The sequence below is a fragment of the Nannospalax galili genome, unplaced genomic scaffold (assembly GCF_000622305.1).
Source record: "Nannospalax galili isolate Female #2095 unplaced genomic scaffold, S.galili_v1.0 scaffold95, whole genome shotgun sequence".
Lineage (NCBI taxonomy): Eukaryota > Metazoa > Chordata > Mammalia > Rodentia > Spalacidae > Nannospalax > Nannospalax galili.
In genome coordinates, this window is record NW_008342393.1 from 2,574,678 (window position 1) to 2,601,654 (window position 26,977).

General features: G+C 47.4%; 1 protein-coding gene across 2 annotated transcripts; it reads right to left on the minus strand.

Annotated features, from left to right (window-relative positions):
* Positions 1-935: 935 nt before the first annotated feature.
* Positions 936-11,882, minus strand: Copz2 (coatomer protein complex subunit zeta 2). 2 transcript variants are annotated; one of them, XM_008838269.2, is made up of 9 exons: positions 11,742-11,882; positions 11,022-11,096; positions 8,410-8,491; positions 7,797-7,888; positions 7,185-7,240; positions 6,341-6,418; positions 4,313-4,364; positions 3,609-3,647; positions 936-1,283 (listed from the first exon to the last, which is right to left on the minus strand). In XM_008838269.2, exons 1-9 carry the CDS (start codon positions 11,850-11,852, stop codon positions 1,236-1,238), a joined length of 633 nt encoding a protein of 210 aa, XP_008836491.1. In that variant the 5' UTR covers positions 11,853-11,882; the 3' UTR covers positions 936-1,235. The 2 variants fall into 2 exon arrangements, with proteins under 2 accessions (XP_008836491.1, XP_029421910.1); XM_029566050.1 differs by lacking the exon at positions 11,022-11,096 and having other exon boundaries at positions 1,164-1,283.
* Between the last annotated feature and the right edge of the window lie 15,095 nt (positions 11,883-26,977).

Below are 26,977 nucleotides of genomic sequence, written 5' to 3' on the forward strand. Positions count from 1 at the left end.
TGGGGCTGGGGCTGCAGACCGGGCTACTGCACCTGCGAGGCTGGAAGGGATGCTTCAAAAGAGCTCCAGACTTGGCGACGCGGAAAGCGTACGCATCAGAGAAAGTGTAGAGTCCCGGACTAGGAAAGAGAAGGGAAGTCGGAGTGTTCAGAAAGTTTAACCGTCTTCTGGTTTGTCCCCAGAATTCCCTTCTTCCTCTCGCCTCTCTGGACCTGCGATTCTTCACAGTCTCTTGGGTGAAACGATGTTCTGGACACGTGCATAGTGGACACAGGCCAGTGCCTCCTCGCCCCCAGTATCCAGACAGAGCCAGCAAGCTTACAAGGCTCTAGCGCCCAGAGTACATGCCAAGATAGGAATTCCGTGGTCCCACGCATGCCAAGAAAAACAGCTAAATTGTTCTTCAGTTTGTCAGAGGAAGCCGAACTCCCTTCCTTTCTGGAGGCTAGGGATGGAAAAAGTGACTCAAAAAATCCCCAACAGAGCCGCCCTGTGTGTTACACACACAAAATGGGGGAAGGGTGTACTATTTTTGCTGTTGTTTGAGACAGGGTCTCCCTGTAGCCACAGCTGGCCTAGAACTCGCTGTTTTAGACCAGGCTGGCCTTGATCTCCCAGAGATCCATCTGCCGCTCCCAAGTGCTGGGATTAAAGGGTGGCACCATCTTTTGCTCTCCTCTTCCTGGAGTATGTGCCATTATTGCCACCATTACTCTTAACATGCTACACCATCATTCCCAGCCTGCCCAACCACATATGGGACCTGGGGTATCACACCCCCTCCCTGTGTGAAATAGTTCCCTTTCCCTTGACCCACCCCTATCCCCAGTCCAGGCATAACCCACCTGGAAGTACTGAAAATGCACTGCAGGAGCCTCCCTCTGAAAACACACACACTCCCTCTTTCTTCCAAAACCAAGAAAGAAATGATGAGATCTTTGGCAGGAAGCGAAGCAGGTTTATTAAGGCTCAGGGCTGGGATGCCAGAGGTCTGATCTAAGGGAAGGCAGCTTTCCTAGTTCCTACTGCCTCAAAAGGCAGGCCAGAGTACTGAACAGGGATGCAAGCTTTTGCTTCTTAGAATCCCTGGCAGAAGATCTCAAGGATCGATTCTCCCGGGGTTGGGGAGGGGGCCTGGGAAGGCAGAAGGGTCTCCTGTCCCTTGAGGTCTTTGGGCTTTTGTCAGGATTGGAGAGATGGTCCTCTGGGGACAGGAAGCCTTGATCCCATGCTCTTTATTTCAGTAAAGACCACTTAATTTGTTCCTTGGCTGATTGAAGAACCTGAGGTAAGAGGCAGAGAGGAAGAATGGGGAGTATGTCAAATGCCTTTACTAGCTGAGGTCTACAGGGTCTGAGGGTGCCCATCAATCCCTGGTCACTAGATGGCAGAAGCTTGCTTCTACCTAGTTTAAATGGGGAGAGATCTTGGAAGGAAAGGGCAGGCCCAGCTGACTGCAGCCAACTCCAACCTCAGGCCTAAGCCTGCTGGTATGTGGGTGTGGCAATGGCCCCTGCCTCCCCCATGCCATGCCATGGGCATGCCACAGAAGTTCCTCCTCACAGTGCCAGGTCCAGACAGAGTTTGAGCCCAGGCTGTACCCTTGCCTGTGCTCAGATACCTGGCACCTTAATAAACTCCTCCTAGCTCTTGCCTTGACTGGAGTGTGTTGTCAGCACCCCTCTGCATTTGCTGATGTGGCAAGAGTTGCCTTGGGACACCTGCTGTCAGATGTGTGTGCTCCTACTGTAGAGAACACTGCCTCAGTCCAGTGTACACACATATCCATACCACTGTGCCTGCATGATGCCAACACATCTGGAACCCCAGGTGATTTCAGATTGTCCCTTCAGGCATGAAGTCTCACTCCCTTCCAAAAACAATCCATCTCACACTGCATGTCCCTTTCTTCTTCAGTCTCCCTCCTTCCTGGAGACAGTGAAGTTCTCCCATCTCTCTATGGAACCTAACTTTCTCCTCATTTCCTATCATCTTTACTACCTTCAGCTTTCTTTTCATTCAAGACTGCCATTAATAACAAGGGATGGCAACTATTATTTCAGCTCTTGGGACTATGAGGCAGGAGGATGAGTTCAAGGCCAATCTTGACTACATAGCAAGACCCTGCTCCAAGCAAAACAAAACAAAAACACTAAAAATTCTGTCTTTGTTATTTGTCCCTTTGGAAAACCAGTAATAATTGTTTCTTTACCTGCTAGGCCCTTTCCATGCACTGGCTCATGTAATTATCATTATTTTACATGTACTTATTTAGTGTATGTGTACATGTGTGGGCATTTGCATGCCACCATACACATGTTGAGGTCAGAGGACAATTTGTAGGAGTCAATTCTCTCCTTCCACCATGTGTTCCAGAGATCAAAGTTGGGTTGTTAGGCTTGGGGCGAGTGTCTTTACCTCTGAGCCACCTCAACAGCCCTATTTTTGTTGTCGTTGTTGTTGTGTTGTTGTTTAAGACAGGGTCTCATGTAGCTCACTCTGCTCTCAAACTTGATATGTAGCCAAGAATTACCTTAAACCCTTGATCCTGCTGCCTCCACTTCCCAAGTGCTGGAGTTACAGATGTGTGCCCCCATGCCCAGATTTTGTTATTGTTGTTATTTCTTTTAAGGTAAGGTTTCATAGCTCTGGCTGTGCTGGAACTCACTATGTAGCTCAGGCTGTCCTTGAACTCAAGGTTCTCCTGCCTCAGACTCTCAAGTGCTGAGTTTATAGGCATGAGCCACCATGCCTGATTCCTCCAACCTCTTTCCACCCTGTAATTCACCATTCAGCCACATTCATTCCAGAAGATCATTAGGAGACATGAGGATCCAGAGGGCAGGTGGAGTGGCGAGGGTAATACAGGACATGGGCACCACACCTGGGGCTCCCCCACTTCGCAGGGCCACCACATTAGGACTAGCCAGTACCAAAGCATGAAGCTCCATGGAAGCAGAGTTAATCTGAGTAGAGACCTGCAGGTGGACTGTGCTGAGTTCAAAGCAATTGGCTTGACTAGCAGAAAGTCTGAGGCTGGGGAACCGATCTGCCCACAGTAGTCAGGATCCCTGCCATATTCTGCCATATACTATCTGATCCCCAGAAAGATCATGCAGGAGTGTGGTGAGGTGCGCTTTTCCAGAGCCAAGCCACACAGTCAAGCCACTCAGCACGGAAGTGATGAATGCAGAAACTTAGATCCTATCCTTGGGTGATAAGACCCTTAACAATCCCAACATAGACTTTCAGTGGTTGAGGGTGCATGTTGGAGGCAAACTCCTATGTGGTATCCTTGTGTGGGCATGAGGGGGCTGAGCTTCCATATTACTTTGGGAGGCAAGGAATCCACTCATCATCAGGTAGGCAGTTTAGGGTAAGAGATGAGGGGAACGGGTGAAAATCTGTCCATCCATCCATCTATCCATCCATCCATCAGCACCCAGTTCCTCCACTCTGGAGAGCTTTGCAGCCTTTAGTGACTCTCTCTGAGTGCCTACAACTTATCCTTTCTGTCCCATACCTCTGACTTCTTGGTCTCCCCTGGGACACTGGGCTTACCCTATTCTTCGGGCTATTTCTGGCCAAGGCAGATACAGGGGACTTACCTGGGTAACACTCTGCTCTGTTAGGCCGCTGTCATCTGTCTGCAGGGAAGCAGAATCAAAGAGTGGGATCAAGACAGAGAGTGGGTGTTGGGTCAGAGGCTTTGGGGGTGAGGAGTACAGCAGTGAGCATGATCCAGCACTGCACTTTTATCATCAGAGCATAAATCCGGCAGCCTGTCATTTGGAAGCCCCTGCCCCGCCCCTTTCCTTTCATTGTTGGGAATGGAACCCAGGGACTCCCACATGCTAGGTAAGTGCTCTACCACTGAGCTACATACCCATACAAACTGGGACCCTTCTATTTGCATGAAGGGAGAGAAGGTAAAAGGGAATAAAGTTGAGGAGATGTGTCATCCAGACTCCAGACATGAAAAAGCCAAGCCAGGGCAGAAGATTCTGTCCACAGCCAGAGTCCCCCAAGGCTGCCACCTGGAGTAATTTTAAGGATACACTATTCCCCATCTATACTCCCCACCAGGAAGACAAGGAGGAGCTGTTTTCTTAAGGAGAGAGAACAGGAAGGTCTGTTTTATCAATGGGCATCCCCCAAGCTGTCACCAATAACTGCTCTTAGCAAGTGGAAGGTCTCCATGGCTGGGCTCCCATCAGTGGAGCCTTGGCAACCTGGTGCCCAAGGAGGACAAGGGAAGGGAGGACAGGAAAGGCAGCTTTGCAAAGATGGAGTGGGTTTCAGGAAATCTTACCCTAAAATTCACTTTCTGGATCACTTGCTGGGGGTCACACTCCAGAATCACACTATAAGATAAGAGAAAATTGGGGGTGTGTGTGAATGATGTGATTCTCTCTCCTGCCTTTTTCCAGCCAAGCCACAAGCCACTTCCCTTTTGTGAGTATATCCTATCCTGCAGTATCACCCCTTCAGGAAACCTTCCCATAGATGGTGCTGTAGTCACACCTGTTCCTCCCCTCAGCTCTGCTTCTTCTGTACTTCATGCTGTGGTCCACTGGAGGGATGGCTGCTATTACAGAGAACCTGGGTTCAGTTCCCAGCACCCACATGGTGACTAACAACTGTCCTTAACTCCAGTTCCAGGGAATCCAGTGCCCTCTGTGGGCATTGCATGACACGGATGCACTTATATATATGCAGGCAAAACATTCATACTCATAAAATAAAAATATAGTAAGTACAAAAAAGTTTAAATAAGATGGCCCAGTGGGTAAAAGTGCTTGCTGCCAAGCCTGATGACCTGACTTCAATCCCTAGGACCCCTATGATGGAAGGAGAGTAATGATTTTCATAAGTTGTCCTCTGACCTCCACATGATGAGAATAAATAAAAAATTAAAAAAAAAAACAAAACCCTGAACTGATCTAAGATTAGGATCAGATGATCAGGTGCCAAGAGCAGGGACTCACTCAGAGCTCTGTAAAGTTCACATCCTTTCTGGGCCCATGTATAGAACCCAGCCATCAGTTCAAGCAGGCAGTCAATAGGAGAGAGGGAGAGGAGAGGTACTGGCAGTACTCCATTTCCCAGAGCCCCCTGCTCCAGGTTGGTTGGTGCAGGGCTGTGGAAATAACACAGCCTTTGGGACTTCTCATGCACATGGTTCTAGATCTTGACTCTGCCAACTGCCTTGCTATGTGCCCTCAGGTAAATTACCAGAGTTTCTGAGCGTTGGTTTCCTCCTCCATAAAATGGGGGTATTTATAGAGGCAGACAGATATTTCAAAAATAGCCAAGCGGTATCTGTAATCCTGATACTTGGGTGACTGATGGAAGAGGATGAGGGAGGGAAAGATCTCAAGAAATTTCTACTATCATTTGTTCCAGAGTCAGAACTTTTTCCCTCCCTGATTATTGTCCCTGCCTTCAAGCAATTCTACTAACCAACTTTTCTCATAAAGGGCTCCTACCTTTCTAGAAATCTAATAGCATACTAATGAGAGGTAACATTTACCAAAGAGAAAGACAACAATATTTGCCAATAAGAACCACGGGCTTTATACATATCTTATTTGACCCTTGTGATCCTATGTGGATGTTTCCTTTATCTTCCCCATTTTAATGACAGAGCAAGGAAAGCTCAAAGAGAGTCAAGGTCATGCATATAGCTGATGTTGGAGGGAGGACTCTGGCCAAACTCCTTTCAGAAAGGAACAGGTGGGGGCTGGAGAGGTGGCTCAGCAATTGAGCACAGGCCGCTCTTGCAGAGGCTTCGATTCCCAGCATCCACACGGCAACTAACAACTGTCTATAACTCCAGTTCCAGGGGAATCTGATGCTCTCTTATGACCTCCTGGGGCACTGCACAACACAGGTGTGCCTACGCACATGCAGGCAATACACTCCTACACATACTGCCTCCCTAGTGCTGGAATTAAAGGCATTTGCAACCACGTCCAGCCAAAAATAATAAAATATTTTTTAAAAAAGAAAGGGACAGGTGTCCACAGTCCTCATCAGCCCTGAGATCAAGCTGGATTTCCCCAAACATTACCTATTCAGCTGTCTGCTGTGGGTGGACATCAATCAGGCTAATCTTTTGTTTGGCTGGACTTTGACCAGCATTTAGTTCATAATCCATCCTCATGAGTGGATGGGAATAAGGGAAGAGAGCGAGGGTAAGGGGACTACTAAAATATGTGAGAGAAGGGAAGGAGAGTTGGCAAGAGAGGCCACCAGGGTGTTCCCAGCACTGAACCCACAAAGGCACCTGTCACTCCGAGTATCCCAACATCTCCCCTGCTCTCAATACCCTCCTCACCCGCCATCTACAATCTCGTCCAACACCAAGAAAGCTCCGTCCATGTTCTCCAGCAACCAGCGCTTCTCCACGTTCTTCCTGAAGGCAAACAAGCAACTGAGTCTCTCTGTGGCCACCAGGAACTATGTCCTGTCTAGGTAAGGCAGACCCTCCCTCTCCAACAAGGCCTGGGTAGGAGAGTGTAAAGGGCAGTAGGAACAGAGTTGGTACCAAGGACTCCTGGGTACAAGGCAGGTCTAGGGTCTTCCTAGGTTGGTTTGCCTAGGCCATGTTCCCAGGGTAGGTATCAGTAACTGATTGGGGGTAAAGGGAAAACTAACACTGAGCTTCAAGTTAAAAACCCTGGATATAATAGGGCATGGTGGTGCACCCCTGTAATTTGAGCACTCAGGAGACTAAGGAAAGAGGATTATGAGTTGGAGGCCAGTGTGGGCTACATAACAAGACCCCCTCTGTCCTCTCTCCCTGTCTTCCCTGTCTTTCGATGTCTGTTATGATATGCATACTGAGATCTCAGGCAACTGGAGCCTGTTGCTGTGTCCTATCTCCTCTTTACCTCTCTCCAGGCCTGTCTGCCCCCAGTCCCCATAAACAAATTCCAAGCAAAGAAAATCAAAGGAAAGAAATATTGGGGCTACCTGTGGCGTTCCCTCCTGCTTCTTCCTTCCTTCCCTCTTGAGTGTCTTGAGATGTGATTCCTGATCATACCCTGTGCATGGCTCTGCCCAGGGTACCATGGAGGTCAGAGGCTTTGGAGGAAGCCACTTTGCTTCTAATTTTAGGCTTTCAGGGATTTCAAGAGGAAAGGGAAAGATCTGGGGCCGTGGGGTACAGAGAGTCTTACCTTAAGATGTGGCTCAGAGAGTCAAACAGGCAGGTGAGAACAGACATGAGCATCAGCTAGGGAGGATAGGTGTGGAAGGAGGAAAAGAAATCTGAAGCAGAGAGGCCCAAAGGAGGCCTCACTCGAGCTCCCTGTGTGGGCCAGGTAGGAAGCTCTCCCTTGTCAGACAGGGCTTGTCTGGAGGGCTTTTTTAAGTCTAGGAGACAGTATCTCCTGTAAGTATGTTAAGAAAGAACCTGCAGAAGGCATATTTTTTTTTTTTGGCTTTTTTTGAGACAGGGTCTCCCTGTAGTCCCAGCTGACCTGAACTCACTATATAGACCAGGCCGGCCTTGAACTCACAGTGATCCTCCTGCCTCTGCCTCCCGAGTGCTGGGACTAAAGGCATGTGCCACCATACCCAGCTTGAAGGCATGATATTTTATTTCTGGTTCCCAGGAAACTAAGCATCATCTTTTTGTTTATGATCACAGAGAGACCCATTATGGCTGTCCCTCAACCCCCAGAGCCTAGAAAGATACCAAGGGTGTGCCTCTAGAAACTGCCTCCATTCCAGACTTCAAGCCATCCCACAGGGCAGTCCCTCCTTGCCACCCAACCTCCTATATTCACCTCATTCTCAGAGGAAGAGCCCACCACGTACAGGAAGAGGTCAATGCTGCTCTTGTAGATGATGGTCATGCCTCCGAAAAATGCGATCTCACCTAGAAGCAGTGGGCTCTCAGATCAACCCCCTTAGCCTGGGGCCAGCCTAGTCTCTTCTCCCCAGGCCTTGCTGTGTGCCTCTCCCTCTGTTTCCTACTTCCGTTCCCTGGTCAGACCAGCACTATCAGGAGGCTGATCTGTGTTCCTTGGTCTCATTTCATGCTCTATTTCTAGGGAAGGCCTCCTGTTGAGGTGTTGACAAACCCAGTCCAAGGCTGACCTCCCGCCTTCCCTCCCCCATGTGCAATGCTCTGATAGATCTAGGTAGGGGAACCACAGCACAGTTGGTGTCCTCAACCAAGAAGGCTGACTGTGTTGAGGTGGGGGTGAGAGTCATGGATAGTAAAGGTTCCTGAATGAAGGGAGTGGAGAACAGCTGGGGAGCAGAAGACAAAGAGCCTCAGAAGAGAAGGCAATGGCCTGTGGGTATGAAAGGCCAACTAGGACAGATGTGTCCAGATGGAGAAGATGCCTGATGCTGGTGTTCGTCTGAGAGTCTTAGAAAGAGGAAAACGCTTACTCTCTGTGCGGCTGGTCTTGTTGAAGACATTTTTCTCAAAGATCATCTGCTCCTTCATGGAGGGGAATGTGTCATCATAATACTGTGAGAAAGAGAAGAGTGATAGTCATTCCATACAGCCTAGCTCCTCCCTTGAAGGGATAGCAGAGAATAGTGGGGGCTGGTCAAGCTGGAGCCCGTTGCTGTGCCTTATCCCATCTTTACCTCCCTCCAGGCCCCCAGTCTGCCCCCAGTCCCCATAAACAAATTCTAAGCATAGAAAATCAAAGGAAAGAAATATAGGGGCTGCCTGTGCTGTTCCCTGCTGGTTCTCCCTCCCTCCTTCCCTCCGTCCCAGCAGTGCTAGGACTGGAACCCAGGACCTCACATGGGCTAGAAAAGTGCTCTACCACTGAGCTGTACCCTGAGTTCCTTCTTTTCTTCTCCAACTCAGCTTCTTAGTTCCTTCCTTCCCTCTTTTCGTCTTTCCTTTCTTGAAATGCTAGGGATTGAATCAGGACCTTGTGTACTTGAGGCAAGTTTTTTTTACCACTAAACCCTCCTCCTCCTCCTCCTCCTCCTCCTCTTCCTCCCCCTTCCCCCTCCTCTCCATCTCCATCTCCATCTCCATCTCCATCTCCATCTCCCTGTAGTTCTAGCTGCTCTGGAACTCCCACTTTTAACTAGGCTAGCCTAGTTCTCACAGAGACCCCACTGCCTCTACCTCCTGAGTGCTAGGATTAAAGGTGTGCACCTCCATGCCCTGCCTTGTTTCTTAATGTGTAATGTAGGACCTTCTAGGAGAAGGCCCTGGGGCTTTGGCAGTGCTGATCTACCCCTGCCTGCCTGCTGAGGCAAGGTGTGATTAGCTCAATTTTCTACATGTGGATTTTGCCATTCAGTATTCAATCTGCAGTCAAGTTTGTAATCTCTCTGCTGGCTGGTACCATGGTGAATTAGCTCATTTGAATGCTATGAAGACCAAGAAATACAAATGAAAATTTTACAACATCTTTCATAACTAATTTAGATGTTACAGCAATATATGATGGCACATGCCTGCAATTCCAGCACTGGGGAAGTAGAGGCAGGAGGATCAGGAGTTCCAGGCTACTAGACATTTAAGAACAGAGCATGGTGGCTCACACATACAGCCTCAGCAATTTGGAGGCTGAGGAAGGAGGATCACTGTGATCTCCAGGCTAGCCTGGGTTTATATAGTAAGTTCTAGGTGAGAGCCACTGTTTCAAAAAATGCAAACAAACAAAAAATAGGGCCTGGTGTTATTAGTGCATGCCTGTAATCTTAGCACTCAGGAGGCAGAGGCAGGAAGAGCACTATGAGTTTGAGGTCAGTCTGATCTACAAAAAAAAAAAAAAGGACAAAATAAAAAGATGTTATATCTCTGCTATACTTAATTGTGTCACTGGCAGAAATTTAGGGTTTTTTCTAAAGTTCTATTTTTAAATTTTTTTTTTTTTTTTTTTGTCTTTTTGAGACAGACTCTCCCCATAGCCCCAGCTGTCCTGGAACTCACTATGTAGACCAGGCTAGTCTGGAACTCACAGAGATCCGCCTGCCTCTACCTCCCAAGTGCTGGGACTACAGGTGTGTGCCACCATGCCCAGCTTTTAAATTTATTTTTATTTTATGTGTAAAAATAAATTTTTATGTAAGTGCACTATATGTATGCAATGCCCATGGAGGCCAGAAGAGGGCATTAGGTCCCCTGGAACTGGAGTTACAGAGTTAGCCACCATGTGGGTGCTGTGAAATGAACCTGGGTCTTCTGCAAGAGCAGCCAGTGCTCTTAACTGTTGAGCCATCTCTCTAGCCCTAATGTCTTTAAAAAAAAAAAAAAAGTTTATTATTTATTTTGTGTGTGAAGGTCAAAGGACAACCTGAGGGAGTCAGTTCTCTCCTTTCACCGTGTGGATTCTAGGGACATACTCAGGTTGTCAGGCTTGGTGGCAAAAACCCTTCCTTATCCACTGTCCCTGAAACTTCATTTGGGTTTTAGTTTTAGTTCAACTTAGCCAAGCCATGTTCAGTTAGATGACCACCAGATAACTGAATGGGAGTTTACATCAAAATCCTGAGTTTCTGTCTCAGTTATGACATTAACATTATGACCTCAGACAACTTACTTAGCTTCTCTACACTTCATTTTCAGCATCTGTGCAGTTAAAGAGTTGGATTATATGGCTCCCCAATCCTACCTGGTTCTAAATCCTTATGCTAAGTCCTTTGTGTTTACCAAGATATAATACAAAAATGAAGGTGGCTTGTTTAGAGTTTAGGGACTGGGACATCTGGGTCCCAGGCTCAACTCTCCACTGATCCTTTGGTGGAACCTTCCCAGGCAATGCCAGGGTCCAATTGACCAGTGGAAGAACAATCTGGAGAAGACATGCCAGGAAGCATGAGTTGAAAGAAGACCCGCCCCTAGCTTCCCCACAGGGCCAGCTTGACAAGGCCCAGGGTGGACAGAGTGACTTCTGCAGTATCTAAACTGGCCTACTCTGAGGCCCAGAACGCAGTCTCTCCTGAGATAGGAGTCAGCAGGGTTCGGAAGGGACCTCTATTCTCGGATCTGTGACACTGTCTTCAGGGTTCTTGGAATGAGGGGTTACCTTGGCCAGCAGCCGTTGCCCATCATTATCTAGGATGAAGACAGCCTTGATGGTGTAGAGAGAAGGTTCCTGAATCTGACACCGGGAATGAAAACTTTGGTTGGCCACTGACTCAAAGTAGACACCGTGTAGCCGGCTCCGTAGAGCCAGTCATCCCTAGGTCCACGGTTCCAGTCCAACTCTGTGCCACATGGACCAATAATGGCGCACACTCCACTCGCAGGCAGATGTTCCACTGCAGGTCCGAGGGGGCGCCAGCTGGGTGCAGAAAGTCCTACCGGGCCAAGTTCTGTTATGCACTGACTGCTCCAGAGCCCGAGTCGGAGTGTATCACAGAACCTGGGCCGGGGAGGACAAGGCTCCGAGCTTCCTCCGTCCAGCTGACCCCAAGCTCCAGAAGCACCGCCATCACCCATGAGCGAGGGAGCACCATCCGACCGCCACTCCTCCCCCTCCTGAAGACTCTCATCGGCTCCCCGCCACCCAGGACGTCTCCATCACTGTGTCGAGTTCCCCCGGAACTTCAGTCTCCCGACCCTCCACTCGGGACAGGACTCCTCGCTCGTCCACCAGGGGACGAACTTTTCTTCCCCTCCCCGGGCCGGGACTCCCTCGCTCGGGCTGGGCAGCGGTGGCACCAAGTTCCCGCCGCAGGCGCCACTTGGGAGTTGGCTGAACCCCCACCCCGCCGCCCGGAACCCCGCGTCCCCAGCTCCGTACCCGCAGCCCCGAGGGCTCCCCGGCTCGGGTGGGCGGCGCCGGGCCCCCTATCTGGGCTGCCGCGGTCCCCTCCCCCGGGTGCGGACGTGGCCAGGCCTCGGGCCGCTGCATTCCGCTGCCTCTAAGCACTGACAGCGCCGCCCGCTGCCCCGCCCCGCCCCGCCCCCCCCATCCCCTAGGGCGACGCCCCTCCGCTGGGCTGGTGCGTGGCTCGCCTCTGCCCTTGCCCCCTCGCTCTCACCTCGCTTCTCAGTCTCCCCCGGCTCCTCTCTGCACCTCCAAGTCCCTCTTCCTACTTCCTGCCTGCTCTCCTGGCCGGTGGCCTGTGGCTTTGGTTACAGGGTGTCCTGGGGCAGCAGGAGACAAAGGTGAAGCTCATTTTTGTCTTGGGCCTCCTGGTAGGCATCACTGGGACAAATAGGTCAAGTCACCTTTTTGGATCTTGGCACGGGTTCTGTCAGTGAGAGCAGGTGGAGACCACTTTATGGAGAATAGTTTTCCCCCTTCTCTCTTACTACTTGGGGAAGGGAGCCATGGGCTAAGGGACACTTCCTCAGACAGTTTTCAAGACTGATGGGTGGCTGGGCCTGATAGTACACATCTGCAGTCCCAGCATTCAGAGGCTTAGGCAGGTGGATCTTGCATTCAAGGTCAGCCTCCGACTATATGCCACCCTGGCCAGGTGCAGTTCAGATGCAATTAGGTAGTTAAAGGTACTTGGGCAGTCAATTCAAAACACCACCACTGTGCCTTTTACACAGAACGCTTTCAGTATGTGACAAAAGCCAGGCCTGGGAAGAAGGTGTTTCCAGACATACATACCTGTTAACAAGAGAGTCAGACTTTCTGTGACCTTTCCAAGTTAATAAGTAGTTGAGAGGGGGGGGGTGCTCAGGCTTTGGACGGAAGAGGTTTTCCTTGCTCATCCCTTCAGGACCTCAGTGCTGAGTATCACATTCCTTCATCCCAGATGGTATACATGGAGCTTTCTTCCAATGAAGGCATCAAGTGAATGCTTTTTCAACTTTCACCTTAAAAAAAAGAGGACTGGACAGTTATTAGCTGCCATGTGGGTGCTGGGATTCGAACCCGGGTCTTCTGCAAGAACAGTGTTCTTAACCACTCTTCAGCCCATAAAATTTTTTAAAAATATTTTATTTATTTTTATTTTATGTGTATGCATGTATTGCCTGCATGTATGTGAGTGCACCTGTGTCGTGCAATGCTGCAGAGGTCAGAAGAGGGCTTCGGATTCCCCTGGAACTGGAGTTAAGGACGGTTCATAGCCGCCATGTGGGAATCGAACCCAAGTCCTCTGCAAAAGCAGTCAATGCTCTTAACCACTGAGCCATCTCTCCAGCCCCAAAATTTTTTAAAATATAAAAACTATATACATTTATTGGGCCAGGCATAGGGCCTAGCACTCAGGAAGCAGAGGCAGGTGATCTCTTGGGTTTGAGGCCAGCTTGGCCTACATAGTGATTTCCAGACTAGTCAGGACAACATAGTGAGACCCTGTCTCAAAAAATCAAAAACAAAACAAAAAATATTTATTTTTAATGTGTATGAGTGTTTTATGTGCATGTATATGTACCATGTGTGTGCCTGATGCCCACAGAGGCCAGAAGACTGTTTTGAGATAGAGTTTCTCTGTAGAACCCAGGTCAGCCTCAAACTCTCGGAAATCCTCCTTCCATGGCTTCCTAAGTGACAGTTTCTTCTTTAAAAATTTTTACATTGGGGCTGGGGAGATAGCTCAGTGGCTAAGAACATTGGTTGTTCTTGAGGAAGACCCGGGTTCGAATCCCAGCACCCACATGGCAGCTAACATCTGTCTATAACTCCAGTCCCAGGGGATCCGACATCCTCTTCTGACCTCCGCAGGCATTGCACAACATGGGTGCACTTACCTACATGCAGGCAATACACACATACACATAAAATAAAAATAATAAATAATTTTTTTTTAAAAAGTAAAAAAAAATTTACATTAAGCGGAGGGTGGTGGCACACGCCTTTAATCCCAGCACTTGGGAGATAGAGGCAGGCAGATCTCTGTGAGCTCAAGGCCAGCCTGGTCTACATAGCGAGTTCCAGGACAGGTGGGGCTACAGGGAGACCCTGTCTCAAAAATACAAAAATTAAAAAAAAAAAGTTACTATTTATTTATTTGGGGAGGGGTGTCACAGTGTCCATGTGGAGGTCTGAGAACAACTTGCAGGAGTCCGTTCTCTTGTACCTTGTAGTCTTAGACTTTAGGTTGTTAGGCTTGGTGGCAAAGACCTTTACCCGAACCATCTTGCTGGCTCAAAAGTTTCTTCCTAAATATCCTCCTCCAAAGGCCCTCTGTTAGTCACTCTGTCTAACTTGGTAAGTCTCTGCTGCTGCAGTCTGTCTCCACACTCTACTTCTTTCTTTCGGTGTCCTTTTCTCAATGATTTCTAGCTGGGCCTGTAATCCCAGCTCTCAGGAGGCTGAGAGAGAACTTTGTGAAGTTGAAGCCAGCCTGGGCAACATAGCAAGATCCTATTTCAAACACAAACAAAATGAATAAATAATAGATAAGTATTTGTATTAATCTGTTTACAAATGTGTGTGGTCCTTCTTCCCACCACATGTTCAGCCTTGTGAGCACAGAGATAATATGCCTGTCTTCTGTTCCTGTCGGATTCGCTGTGAATCCCGTAGGCTCCAGCAGGCACTTAATAGATGGATGAAGAAAGTAATTTAAGCTGAAGGAGATCATGCATACATATTCACAGAGCACCTATTTCGCCTTTTTTTGTTGTTGTTGTCTTTTTTTTGAGACAGGGTCTCCCTGTAGCCCCAGGTGACCTGTAGCTCACTATGTAGACCAGGCTGGCCTCAAACTCACAGAGCTTCTCCTGCCACTGTCTCCCAAGTGCTGGGATTAAAGGCATGGGCCACCATGTCTAGCCTTAGGAGCACTTATTTTCAATGAAGAACAAGCTGAGCATAGTGATACATACCTGTAATCCCAGCACTGGTGAGGCAGAGACAAGCAGATTTCTGTGAATTTGAGGCCAGCCTGGTCTATGTGGAGGATTCTAGGCCAGCCAGGGCTACATAGCGAGACCCTGTCTCAAAAAAAGGGGGCGGGATGGGGACATAGTTTAGGTGGTAGGGTGCTAGCCTGGCATGTGCAAGGCCCTGGGTTCCATCTCAGCACTAGGGTGGAGGGCACAAGAATGATGCAACAGTACAGTAATAGAAAAGACAGAATTGGGGATCAAACCTAGGGACTTGCATATGTTAGTCCAATACTCTATCACTGAGCCATATCTCCATCCCAGAATGCTATTTTCCTTCCAATGAGAAAGACTTCAGGAAAGAGACACTTGGAGCTGGAGAAGTGGGGTTCCCAGCATCTCTATGTCAGGAAGCTAACAAAAACTTTTAACTCTAGCTCCAGGGGATCCGATGTCCTCTTCTGGCCTCCCCAGCCATACGCATACCACATACCACACACACACACACACACACACACACACACACACACACACGCACACACACGCACACGCACACAGATGTACAGAGACACATATAGAAATAAAAACAAATCTTTTAAAAAAGAAACACTTGGGGGCTGGAGAGATGGCTCCGCAGTTAAGAACACTGGCTGTTCTTGAAGAAGACCCAGGTTCGAATACCAGCACCCACACGGCAGCTAACAACTGTCCACAACTCCAGTTCCAGGGGATCTAACAGCCTCCTCTGTCCTCCAAGGGCATTGCACGACACGGGTGTACTTACCTACATGCAGGCAATACATGCATACACATAAAAATAAATAAGTAAATAAAATATAAAAAAGAAACACTTGAAGTTGGGGCATGATGATTTATACCTGTAATCTCAGCACTTGGAAGAGAGGCTAAGGCAGGAGAGTTGGTAAATTTGAAGCCAACCTGGATTACAGAGTGAGACTCTGTCTCAAAACAAAGAAAGAACAACAACAAAAAGCAGGTCATGGAGGGAACACCTGCAGTCACCGCAGTGGGGAGGTGGAGGCAGGAAGCTCAGGAGTTCAAGACCAGCATGAGGTACATAAATAGTTTGAGGCTAGCCTGAACTACATGAGAGTCTGGCTCACAAAAACTAACAAGACTGTAAGATGGCTCAACATGTAAAGTCACTTACTACCAACACTGACCACCTAAGTTTGATCCCCAGAACCCAAGAACCTACAAGGTGTCCTCTGACCTCCCCCATGCTACGGCATGCATGGGCACCCTCCCCAGTAAACAAATAATGTAATAAAACACTAACTAAACAAACAAGACTTGAACAAGGAGCAGAAAAGGGCAAGGAAGCGAGCCAGGAGGACATCTGGGGCACCATTCACTGAAACTTTCTGCCGAAGGTGTGACCAAGTCTTCCTTTGTAGGCTATGAGTTGTGATAATGAATGCAGTCAACACTGTTTGGTACAGTTCGGGGGGAACGGCGGATGGGCTGGGACCCAGCATTTGGGCATTTTGTCTGGATTCTAGATCATGAGAAGTTGTACCAATGGTCATGCTGGCTGGGTATGTTATAAAAATTGATTTGGTTATTTCAACACCTTACTATTTTTGTGAACTGGTTTATTTTTAGCTCATCTGTACAAGGACAGCACCAAAGAGTGCCTAAGGTTATTTCCCAGCCTCCATCGGGTACATGGCACCGACATTAGGTCAGCCATCCAAAGAAGAGACAGAAGACCTTTGGAGATAGGGGCCTGAGGGAGGTGGGGTGGCTCCATTGGAGCACTGAGGGAGGAATTAGGCATGTAGGGAATGAGGACTGGGCTGAGAGGGCTAGGAAGGAAGCTTGGGAACCACAAAATCCTCAACTCTACCTCCTCCACTCTGTGGTCGCTGCTCATAATCATCAGGATCTTTATACATCTTAAGTGCAATGATGAATGAGCAAGTTCAGAGCCTTCAAGTTCAACCTTCTAAGGGATGTTCTGCAATAATAGCTCCCCTCCACAAAACCCCTCAATAATGGTTATACCTTTAATGGAGTTCTATGTAAACACGCAGATCAACTGTGGAGGAGGCTGGGACAGTGTCATCCATAGAGTGGTGCCCCTGGAGGGCTTTCTAGTTCATAGTCAGCTCTGGAAAAGCAGCCAGGTGCAGCAGTTTAGGAGTCTGTCCAGCATGAAGAGACTACGTCTGGGCTTAAAACTGGTGCAGCGTTTGGGAGATAGCTCAGCCAGTACAGTGCTTGCCTCATAAGCATTAAAACGTGGATTTAATCCTCAGGTTTAAAATGCCAAGCATAGGGTGTGCTTAGGAGGCAGAGACATGAGGACCCCTCAGGCTTGCTGGCCAACCACTCCAGCCTAATTGGTGAGTTCCAGGCCAGTGAGAGATGCAGTATGAATGAAAGTGGTAGAGAAACTGGACATGGCTCATTGGTTAAGAGTGCTTCCAGCTCTTGCAGAAGATAGGGGCTCAGTTTTCAGCACTCACATTGGGTGACTCACCACTGCCTGGAACTCCAATTCCAAGGGATCCAACACCCTCTTCTGGCCTCCTGGGGCACCTGCATGAATGTGGTGCACATACATACACTCAGGCACACACATATGAACATAAAATAAATATTTAAAAAAAAATAAGGGTAGCTGGGTGTGGTGGCACAACCATCTTTAATCCCAGCACTCGGGAGGCAGAGGCAGGTAGATATCTATGAGTTCAAGGCCAGCCTGGTCTGCACAGTGAGTTCCAGGCCAGCTGGGGCTACAGGGGAGACCCTGTCTCAAAAAGATCAAAGACGAAGAAGAAGGAGGAGGAGGAGGAAGCTGGACAGCGTTCCTGAGACTGACACCTGAGCTGGTCCTCTGGTCTCCACACATGTACCTGCACACACAAGCAAGCACACACATACTTTAAAAAATACAATGCCGTTGGGCATGGTGGCGCACGCCTTAAATCCCAGCACTTGGGAGGCAGAGGCAAATGGATCTTTGTTAGTTTGAGACCAGCCTGGTCTACATAGTGAGTTCCAGGATAGCTGGGGCTAAAAAGGGCATAAAAAAAAAAAAAAAAAAAAAAAAAACAATAAAAAAACAAACAAACAGTGCTACCAAATGTGGTGACCACCCATACCTTTAATTCTAGCACTTGGGAGGCAGAGGCAGGTGGATTTCTGTGAGTTCCAAGCTAGCCTGGTCTACATAGTAAGTTCCAGGACAGCTGGGGCTACAGGGAGACTGTCTCAAAAACCAAACCAAAACACTGTAGACACCTAGGTGTGGTAGTGCATGTCTCTAACAGTTACTCAGAGGGGCTGAGGCAGGAAGATGGCAAGTTTGAGGCCATCCTGGGATACATAGTGAGAGCCTGTTTCAAACAAAGCAAAGCAAAACAAAACAAAGACCATGTAGTCTTTGGGGTTCTTTTCCCCTGCTCCCTCTAGGTTATGTTGTTGGATAGGATTCTAGGGTGGGGAGGGTGTACAGATCTAATTCAGAATCTGTGCCGCAGATGTCCTCAGGACTGTTCTTTTCCTTTCGGAGGCCCGGGAGACAGGTGCTTCCAGCGGGGTTCTCCTCTGGGCCTTGGTATATCTTGGAGGGGAGATCATTCCATTTCCTCTGACTCACACTCCTGCTGCCGCCCTGTCTGTGCTGTCTGTCCTGGGATTTTGGTATCTGTTCCTGTGTGACAAGAAGAAACTGCTTTCTTGAGTGCCAGCCTCAATCCTTCCTGTTTTAATGTCAAGAGGGGGAGGTGTGTATGTTTCAGAATATGAGGCATGCGTGACTGTTGTGCTGGACAGAAAGTGAAAGATTCTCTGCTTTATCTGCAGGATAGGCTTTAGTGGACCTTTCTACGGACAGCTCTCATTTCTCCAAAGCCTTTAGCCTTCTCTGAGACAAAGCTGCAGGGTGGAGAGAGAGACAGAAAGGGAGGGAGAGATGAAATAGAGACAGAGAAAGCCCTATTCTTAGCACTTGGAAAGTAGACAGAGGTAGGAAGAGCAGTTCAGTGTCACCTTGGTTACTTAGCTAGTTTGAGACCAGCCTGATCTACACGAAACCCCATCTTAAAAAACAAAACAAAAAATCAAACAAAAACAAACAACAACAACAACAAAAAACGGGGCTGGAGAGCTGGCTCAATGGTTAAAAACACTTTTCTTGCAGAAGACCCAGGTTCGAATCCCAGCACCCACATGGCAGCTAACAACTGTTGGTAACTCCAGTCCCAGGGGATCCGACAGCCTCTTCTGACTTCCACCAGCACTGCACCACATAGGTGCACTTACCCACATGCAGGCAATACACACAAGCACATAAAATAAAAAAAGCCTGGGCTGAGGGCCTACTGCGCTGGGCCAACATGGGGGCTTCGCGTCTGCCTCCAGCTGTGCTCGCACTGAAGCAGGATGCAATCCCCATGATGATTACTCAAGCCAATATTCAGCTGAAGGAATTAGAAAAGACACTTGCTTTAGCAAAATCTTAACAATTGCATTGTTCTGGAAGATTCTCAGATCTTCATGCCTTTTACTTAGACTTACAATGGACAGCTCAAAGCCACTCTCAAACCACCAGTTAGCACATGAAAATATGATCATTCTCATCAAGAAAATGCAAATCAAAACCTTAAGCTAGCACTTCCCATAGAATGGCTGATAAAAAGAAAAATAATATTGTGAAGAGTTTGGAACCATACATTGCTGATGGCAACATAAAATACCTGCAGCCACTTTGGAAAATAAGACTGTCTTCAAAAGGTAACATGGAGTGGGTTGGCAGATAGCTCAGCAAGTTAAGGCACTTGACGTCAATCCCTGGAACCCACATGATGGAAGAAGAGAACAATTCCCACAAGTTATCCTCTACCCACCTCCTCATACGCACTGTGGCACAAACACAAAGTAAATAAATAAATGTAATTAAAAATAAAATGATTACATCCGCTGACTCTTAAAAAAAAAAAAAAAAAAAAAAAGCCTGGACTAGAGAGATGGCTCAGAGGTTAAGAGCACTGGCTGCTCTTGCAGAGGTCCCAGCACCCACATGGTGGCTAACAACCGTCTATAACTGCAGTTCCAAGGGATCCAATGCCTTCTTCTGACCTCTGTGGGCATTGCACGACATGGATGATCTTACATACATACAGGCAACACACTCATACACATTAGAAAAAGCCTCACAATCAGCTCTGCTGCCTTTTATGAATAGCTTTATACACATCATCTGAGTTTGTTTGTTTGTTTGTTTGTTTGTTTTGAGACAGGATCTTGCTCTGTAGCCCGGGCTGGCTTGGAGCTCGTCATGCAGTCCTTCTTGGCCCTGAACTCACAGCCATTCTCCTGCATCAATCCCCCAGAAGGGTTAGGATTACAGGTGTTCACCACCATGCCTGGCTATAATCTGATTTTTTTAAAAAATCTTTTATTATTTTTATTTTATGTGTATGCATGTATTGCCTGCATGTAGGTAAGTGCACCTGTGTCATGCAATGCCTGCAGAGCACAGAAGAGGCCGTCTGGATCCCCTGGAACAGTTGTTAGCTGCCATGTGGGTGCTGGGATTCAAACCTGGGTCTTCTGCAAGAACAGTCAGTGTTCTTAACCGCTGAGCCATCGCTCCAGCCCCCTATAATCTGATTTTTTAAGACTCATAAATGTATATATTATGGTCCTCATTTAGCTAAGGCTAGCCCAATTAGTATGTGACAGAGCTGGAATTTAAAGTCCAGCTAAATCCAAAACACACACACCCCCACCTCACAATGCACCTGCCTGATTGTGACACGTCACACTGAGAACTATACAAAGAACATTGCTCAATGTTGTCTGGGAAATTCAGAGAGACATACAGGATAGTTGAACTCAGCTTCAAAAAATGTTACATCAAGATATGAATGAACAATGAGGTGTTTTCATTGTATAGGTCAAAGGAGAGCACATCTAAAATCAGATGATGATTCTAGTCTGGGCTAATGCAGAACAGCACCATTGTTCTTTTTCATTCAACCTGAATTCTTGCTCTTTCTGTTGGGGATAGGGGGCTGATCTAATTGATCTGGGGTGGTACTTGGGTATCGCTATTTTTCTTTTTTTCTTTCCTTCCCTGCCTCCCTCCCTCCCTCCCTCCCTCCCTCCTTTCCTTCCTTTCTTTTTGAGACAGGGTCTCCCTGTAGCCCCAGCTATCCTGGAACTCACTATGTAGACCAGGCTGGCCTTGAACTCACAGAGATCTGCCTGCCTCTGCCTCCCGAGTGCTGGGATCAAAGGCATGCGCCACCACGCCCGGCCCAAAACTCTCGTGTGCAGTGGAGGTTGAGAAGCAATCTAGTAGTGGAACACAGGAGGGAGGCTGGCAGTAAGAAAAGGTATAGCTATTCTGATGGTTTAGTGGTAACAAGCTTGCTAATGATGATTCCCATGTAAGAAAAGGGTCCAGCTGTCTGAATTAGCTAGAAAATGAATTGATTTCCTTGCAAGACACGCTCCCATTTTAGTATTGACATTATGTAACCCTAGAATCGCTCAGAAGGGCTGTAAGAAGGCAATTCTTCTTCAGTAGATCCTTCATTTAGTCTATTCCCGTAGATTAGATGGGGTTGGAGAGTGAGAAGTACTTATATAGATTAAAACTTTGGGGACTAGAGAGACGGCTCAGTGGTTAAGAGCACTGGCTGGTCTTGCAGAGGACCTGGGTTCAGTTCCCAGAACCCACATGGCAGCTGTCAACCATCTGTAACTCCAGTTCCAGGGGATATAATGCCTTCTTCTGGCCTCCACAGGCATTGCATGTATGTATGCACTTACATACATGTTGGCAAAACACATAAAAATAAAAATAAATCATGGGCTGGAGAGACGGCGCAAGGGTTAGAGCACTGCCTGCTTGTGCAGAGGACCCCAGTTCAACTCTCAGCACCCACATAATAGCTAACAACTGTCTGTAACTCCAGTACCAGGGGATCCGATGCCCTCTTCTGATCTCCACGTGCACATACATGTATGCAGGCAATGCATCATACACATGAAAAATTTAAAAATAATAAAAATACATATTTTAAAAATAAAATAAATCAAACAGCTAGGCGTGGTGGCGCACGCCTTTAATCCCAGCACTCGGGAGGCAGAAGCAGGCAGATCTCTGTGAATTCAAGGCCAGCCTAGTCTACATAGTGAGTTCCAGGACAGCTGGGGCTACAGAGAGACCCTGTCTCAAAAAGACCAAAAAAATCAAACCTTTAAACATTTAAACAAACAAATAAACAAGGTCTCATGTAGCGTAGGCTGGCCACAATTTCTCTTCATACTCACTATGTAAGGAGGATGGCCTTGAATTTCTGATTTTTTTTTTTTGAGACAGGGTCTCCCTGTAGCCCCAACTGTCCTGGAATTCACTACGTAGACCAGGCTGGCCTTGAACTCACAGAGATCTGCCTGCCTCTGCCTCCCCAGTTCTGGGATTAAAGGTGTGCGCCACCAAGCCCAGCCCAGCTAAACATTTTTTAAAGAAGGGACAATAATGAACAACCAGAATAATAGCAAGATGGGCTTCTCCTTAGGGGAAAAAGCAAGTCCCACTATTCCAGACACCTGAGCTCCTCTCACAGCTTGGCAGAGCTCATCCTTAGGGAGTGACTAAAGGGTCAATCTGCCTGCAGTGGCAGCTCTTCCTTTGGGAGAGGTGGCAGTGTCAACATGTATCCCCAGGAGCAGTGAGGATGTTCCTGTATGCATTATAGGTAGCTGGTTCTTTTTTTTTATTTTATGTGTATGCGTGTATTACCTGCATGTAGGTAAGTGCACCTGTGCCATGCAATGCCCGAGGAGGACAGAGGGGGCTGTTGGATCCCCTGGAACTGGAGTTACAGACAGTTGTTAGCTGCCATGTGGGTGCTGGGATTCGAACCTGGGTCTTCTGCAAGAACAACCAGTGTTCTTAACCGCTGAGCCATCTCTCTAGCTCCCTTTTTTTTTTTTTCGGTCTTTTAGAGACAGGGTCTCTCTGCCGTCCTGGCTATAGAGCAGCCTGGCCTTGAACTCACAGAGATCCGCCTGCTTCTGCCTCTGCCTCTGCCTCTGCCTTCCCAGTGCTGGGATGATGGGATTAAAGGAGTGCACCACCACACCCCTTGGTGACTGGTTCTTTCTTTTTTTAATTTAAATTAAATTTACTTATTTTGTACATGCACACATGGAAGTCAGAGGACCTCTGTGGACTCAGTTGTTTTCTTCCACCCTGTGGGTCCAGGGAGTCAAGCTCAGATCATCAGGTGTGGAGGCAAGTACCTTTATCCACTGAGCCATCTCTGCTCCTTAGTTGTCTTTTAAAAAAATTTATTTTACTTATTATTTTTATTTTATGTGTATGATTGTATCGTCTCCATGTCTGTAAGTGCACCTGAATCATGCAATGCCCGTGGAGGTCAGAAGATGGTGTCATATCCCCTGAAACTGGAGTTATGGACAGTTGTTAGCTGCCTTGTGCATGTTATGAATCAAACCTGGGTCCTCTGCAAGAGCAGCCAGTGCTCTTAACTGCTGAGCCATCTGTCAGTCTTTTAGTTGGGTCTTTTATGATGCCAAATCCCTTTTATGACACCTGCCCCTTAGCTAGCTTTTTGATGACACCAAATCCCAGTGTATTAGAGGCAACCCTCTTCCTGGATTCCCACTGCTTTTCTTAGCTGTAGCAGCCTGGAGTTGCCAGAGTGAGGCCTGGTTTTACTGATGGCTGTCAGCCTCTGCCTTAGAGAGCAAGTGCATGCACTCACTTTTTCCAGACGGTCTTCTCAGTCTGATTTAATGGATATACAGGGACTGATGACACATCAGCATGGGATCTTTCTTTTGCTTCTTGGGTAATTGTCCTATTAGCAGCTGTCCCAGGCAAAGGGACAGGGGAGAGCCTGGTGAAGGGGGAGGGCACCTTCCTGAGTGAAGAACACACCCTGGATTTTACAAGGTTAATCAGCAGGTTCCGGAAAAGAGGTCTGCACCTGCTCAGACTTGATCTGGAATTCTAGGCAGAGTTAAAGGCAGGCTTTTAGGCTGTACTCCCAACTATGACATATTAAATATCCCCAGCCGCCCACACCCTGCCAGGCCTAACGTGCCTGCTGTTAGGATTGAGATCGTCTCTATCTGTTAAGTCTCCTCAGCAAATCTTGGTCTTTCCCTTTTTCCTGCTGCAAAGCAGCAAACTTTCTAAATACTCTCTTCACTTTTTTTTTTTTTAAATTAAACCCAGGGCCCTCAGTATGTAAAATAATTGTATGTCTTACCACTAAGCAATATCCCCAGCTTGCCACAGCCATAGCATACAGCATAGTTAATATTATTTTAAAAAATATTTCATTATTTTTTAAAATTTTATTATTTTTATTTTATGTGTATGCGTGTATTGCCTGCATGTAGGTAAGTGCACCCAAGTCATGCAATGCCCGAGGAGTTCAGAAGAGGCTGTCGGATCCCCTGGGACTCGAGTTATAGACAGCTGTTAGCTGCCATGTGGGTGCTGGGATTTGAACCCAGGTCTTCTGCAAGGTAAGTTTTCTTAACCACTGAGCCATCTCTCCAGCCCCAGTCAGTGCTCTTAACCACTGAGCCGTCTCTCCAGCCCCTATTTTTAAATTTTATTTATTATTTTTATTTTATGTGTATGAGTATATTGCCTGCATGTAGGTAGGTGCACCCTACCTATAGAAGAGGGCATCGGATCCCCTGGAACTGGAGTTACAGACGGCTGTTAGCCATCACGTGGGTGCTGGGAATCAAACCCAGGTCTTCTGCAAGAGCAACCAGGGCTCTTAACTGCTGAGGTATCTCTCCAGTCCCCTAAATTTTTTTTGTCTTTTTGAGACATGGTCTCCCTATAGCCCCATCTGGCCTGGAACTTGCTATGTAAACCAGGCTGGCCTCGAACTCAAAAAGATCTGCCTGCCTCTGCTTCTCAAATGTTGGGATTAAAGGCCTGATTTATTATTTTTATTTTATGTGTATGAGCGTATTTCCTGCAAGTGTGGAAGTACACCAGTGTCATGCAGTGCCCTCAGAGTTCAGAAGAAGATGTCAGATCCCCTGGAACTAGAGTTACAAATAGTTGTTAGCTGCCATGTGGGTGCTGGTGATCAAACTCCGGTCCTTTGCAAGAGCAGTCAGTGCTCTTAACCACTGAGCCATCTCTCCAGCCCCAGCTTAAATAATTACTATACACATCTATATACTGTAATTGAAGTTGAGAAGAAAAAGAAAATATAAAGGACATTATGGGAAAAACCAAAAGATCTCTCCACAACTCTCTTACCCTTTCTCTAACACTGGCCTCTTTTCTCAGGTCCTGCTATTTGAATACTTCTAGACCTAGGACCCAGAGGGAAGAGAAAGTTCCACACAGCTGGTGTGGAACTCACTATGTAGACCAGGCTGGCCTCCATCTCACAGAGATCCACCTACCTCTAACATAACTGTAATTCCAGTACTCCAAAGGTTGAGTGTCCTAGACCAGCTAAGGATACATTTGAAGACACTGACACTGTCTCAAAACAATAAAAACAAACAAAAACAAAAACAAAAACCCAAATGAGGGCTGGCAAAAATGGCTCAGTATGCAAAGGCACTGGCTGCCAAGCCTGAGGGCCTGCGTTCTATCCCTGGGACCCACATGGTATAAAGAGAGAATTGGCTCCTGAAAGTTTTCCTCTGCCTGCCACACACATGCCATGGCTTGCACACACACACCAGTGCACCCCCACCTCATGAATAAATGTAATAAAGTTTAAAAATGAAACAAAATGAACAAAAATAGTTTTTTATTTAAGTGCTATAGCCAGGCCTGGTAGTGCTACTTGGAAGGCTGAGGCAGGAGGTTTGAAAGTTCAAGGCCTGCTTGGGCTGCAGAGTGAGTTCAAAGCTAGCCTGGGCAATTTAATGAGACCCTGTCTCAACATAAAAAGTAAAGAGGGCTAGGGATGTAGCTTAGTGGTAGAGTAGTTGCCTAGGGTATAGGAGGCCCTCTGTGTGATGCCCTGGGTTCAATTCCTGTACTGCAATATAATGTATATTACAGTATGCTACCATACCTAGTTATCAATTCTTCTCTTTTTCTTGGTGTTTCTTGGCATAAGATCTTATAGCTTAAGCTGTCCTTGAACTATTCATCTTCCTGCCTCAGTCTTCCAACTGCTGAGTTGGAGATCTGTGCCACCATGCCTGGCTCCAGTTTCTCATCTTAAAAATATTTTTTCCCCATCTCTTTGAGACGGGGTCTCCCTGTAGCCCCAGCAGGCTTGGAACTCGCTATGTAGACCAGGTTGGCCTCAAACTCATAGAGATCCACCTGCCTCTGCCTCCCAAGTGCTGGGATTAAAGGCGTGAGCTACCACAAGTGCTATTGCACACTGAGGGTCAAGAGTCCCACTGGCTGATTCATGCTCTCCACTTTTGGAGTTAATGTGCCTGTTGGAACCCAGAAGCATCATTCCCCACACTGAAGTCCTGCCTCTGTGTGATGGCTAATCTGGGTTGTCAACTTGACACATTTCAGGAGACCCTCAACAATAATATCCCCCAGGAGATTAGCCTGTGGACACATCTATGGTGCATTTTTTTTTTTTTTGGTCTTTTTGAGACAGGTTCTTCCAGCCCCTGACCTGGAACTCGCTAGGTAGACCAGGCTGGCCTCGAACTCACAGAGATCTGCTTGCCTCTGCCTCCCAAGTGCTGGGATTAAAGGCATGCACCACCATGCTCGGCTTATGGTGCATTTTTTTAAAAAATGTTAATTCATGGGCTCAGCAGTTAAGAACACTGGCTGTTCTTGCAGAAGACCTGGGTTTGAATCCCAGCACCCACATGGTATCTAACAACTGTCAGTAATTCCAGTTACCTCTTCTGTCCTCTGAGGGCATTGCACGACATGGGTACACTTACCTACATGCAGGCAGTACACCCATACACATAAAAAAAGATAATAAAACATTAAAAAATGTTAATTGATGTAGGAGGGTCCAGCCCACTGTGAATGGTGTCATCCCTAGATAGGTGGGCCCAAGTTAAGAAAGATAGCGAAAATGAGCCTAGGAAGTAAGTCATTGGGCAGTATTTTTCCATTGGTTCCTGCTCCAGATTGCTGTTGGAGGTCCTGCCCTTACATCCCTTGATGACAAACTATAAATTGTAAGTTAAACCCTTTACTCCACAAGTTGCTTTTTTGTCATGGTGTTCATCACAGCAACAGAAAGCAAA

Excerpts from the sequence above, each read along its gene's own strand:
- Copz2 (XM_008838269.2), bottom strand. The coding sequence starts at position 11,852 with ATGCAGCGGCCCGAGGCCTGGCCACGTCCGCACCCGGGGGAGGGGACC. Across the intron at positions 8,492-11,021 it reads GGCAACGGCTGCTGGCCAAG|TATTATGATGACACATTCCC; the intron begins GTAACCCCTCAT and ends TCTTTCTCACAG. Across the intron at positions 6,419-7,184 it reads TCTCTGAGCCACATCTTAAG|GAAGAACGTGGAGAAGCGCT; the intron begins GTAAGACTCTCT and ends GTTTGCCTTCAG.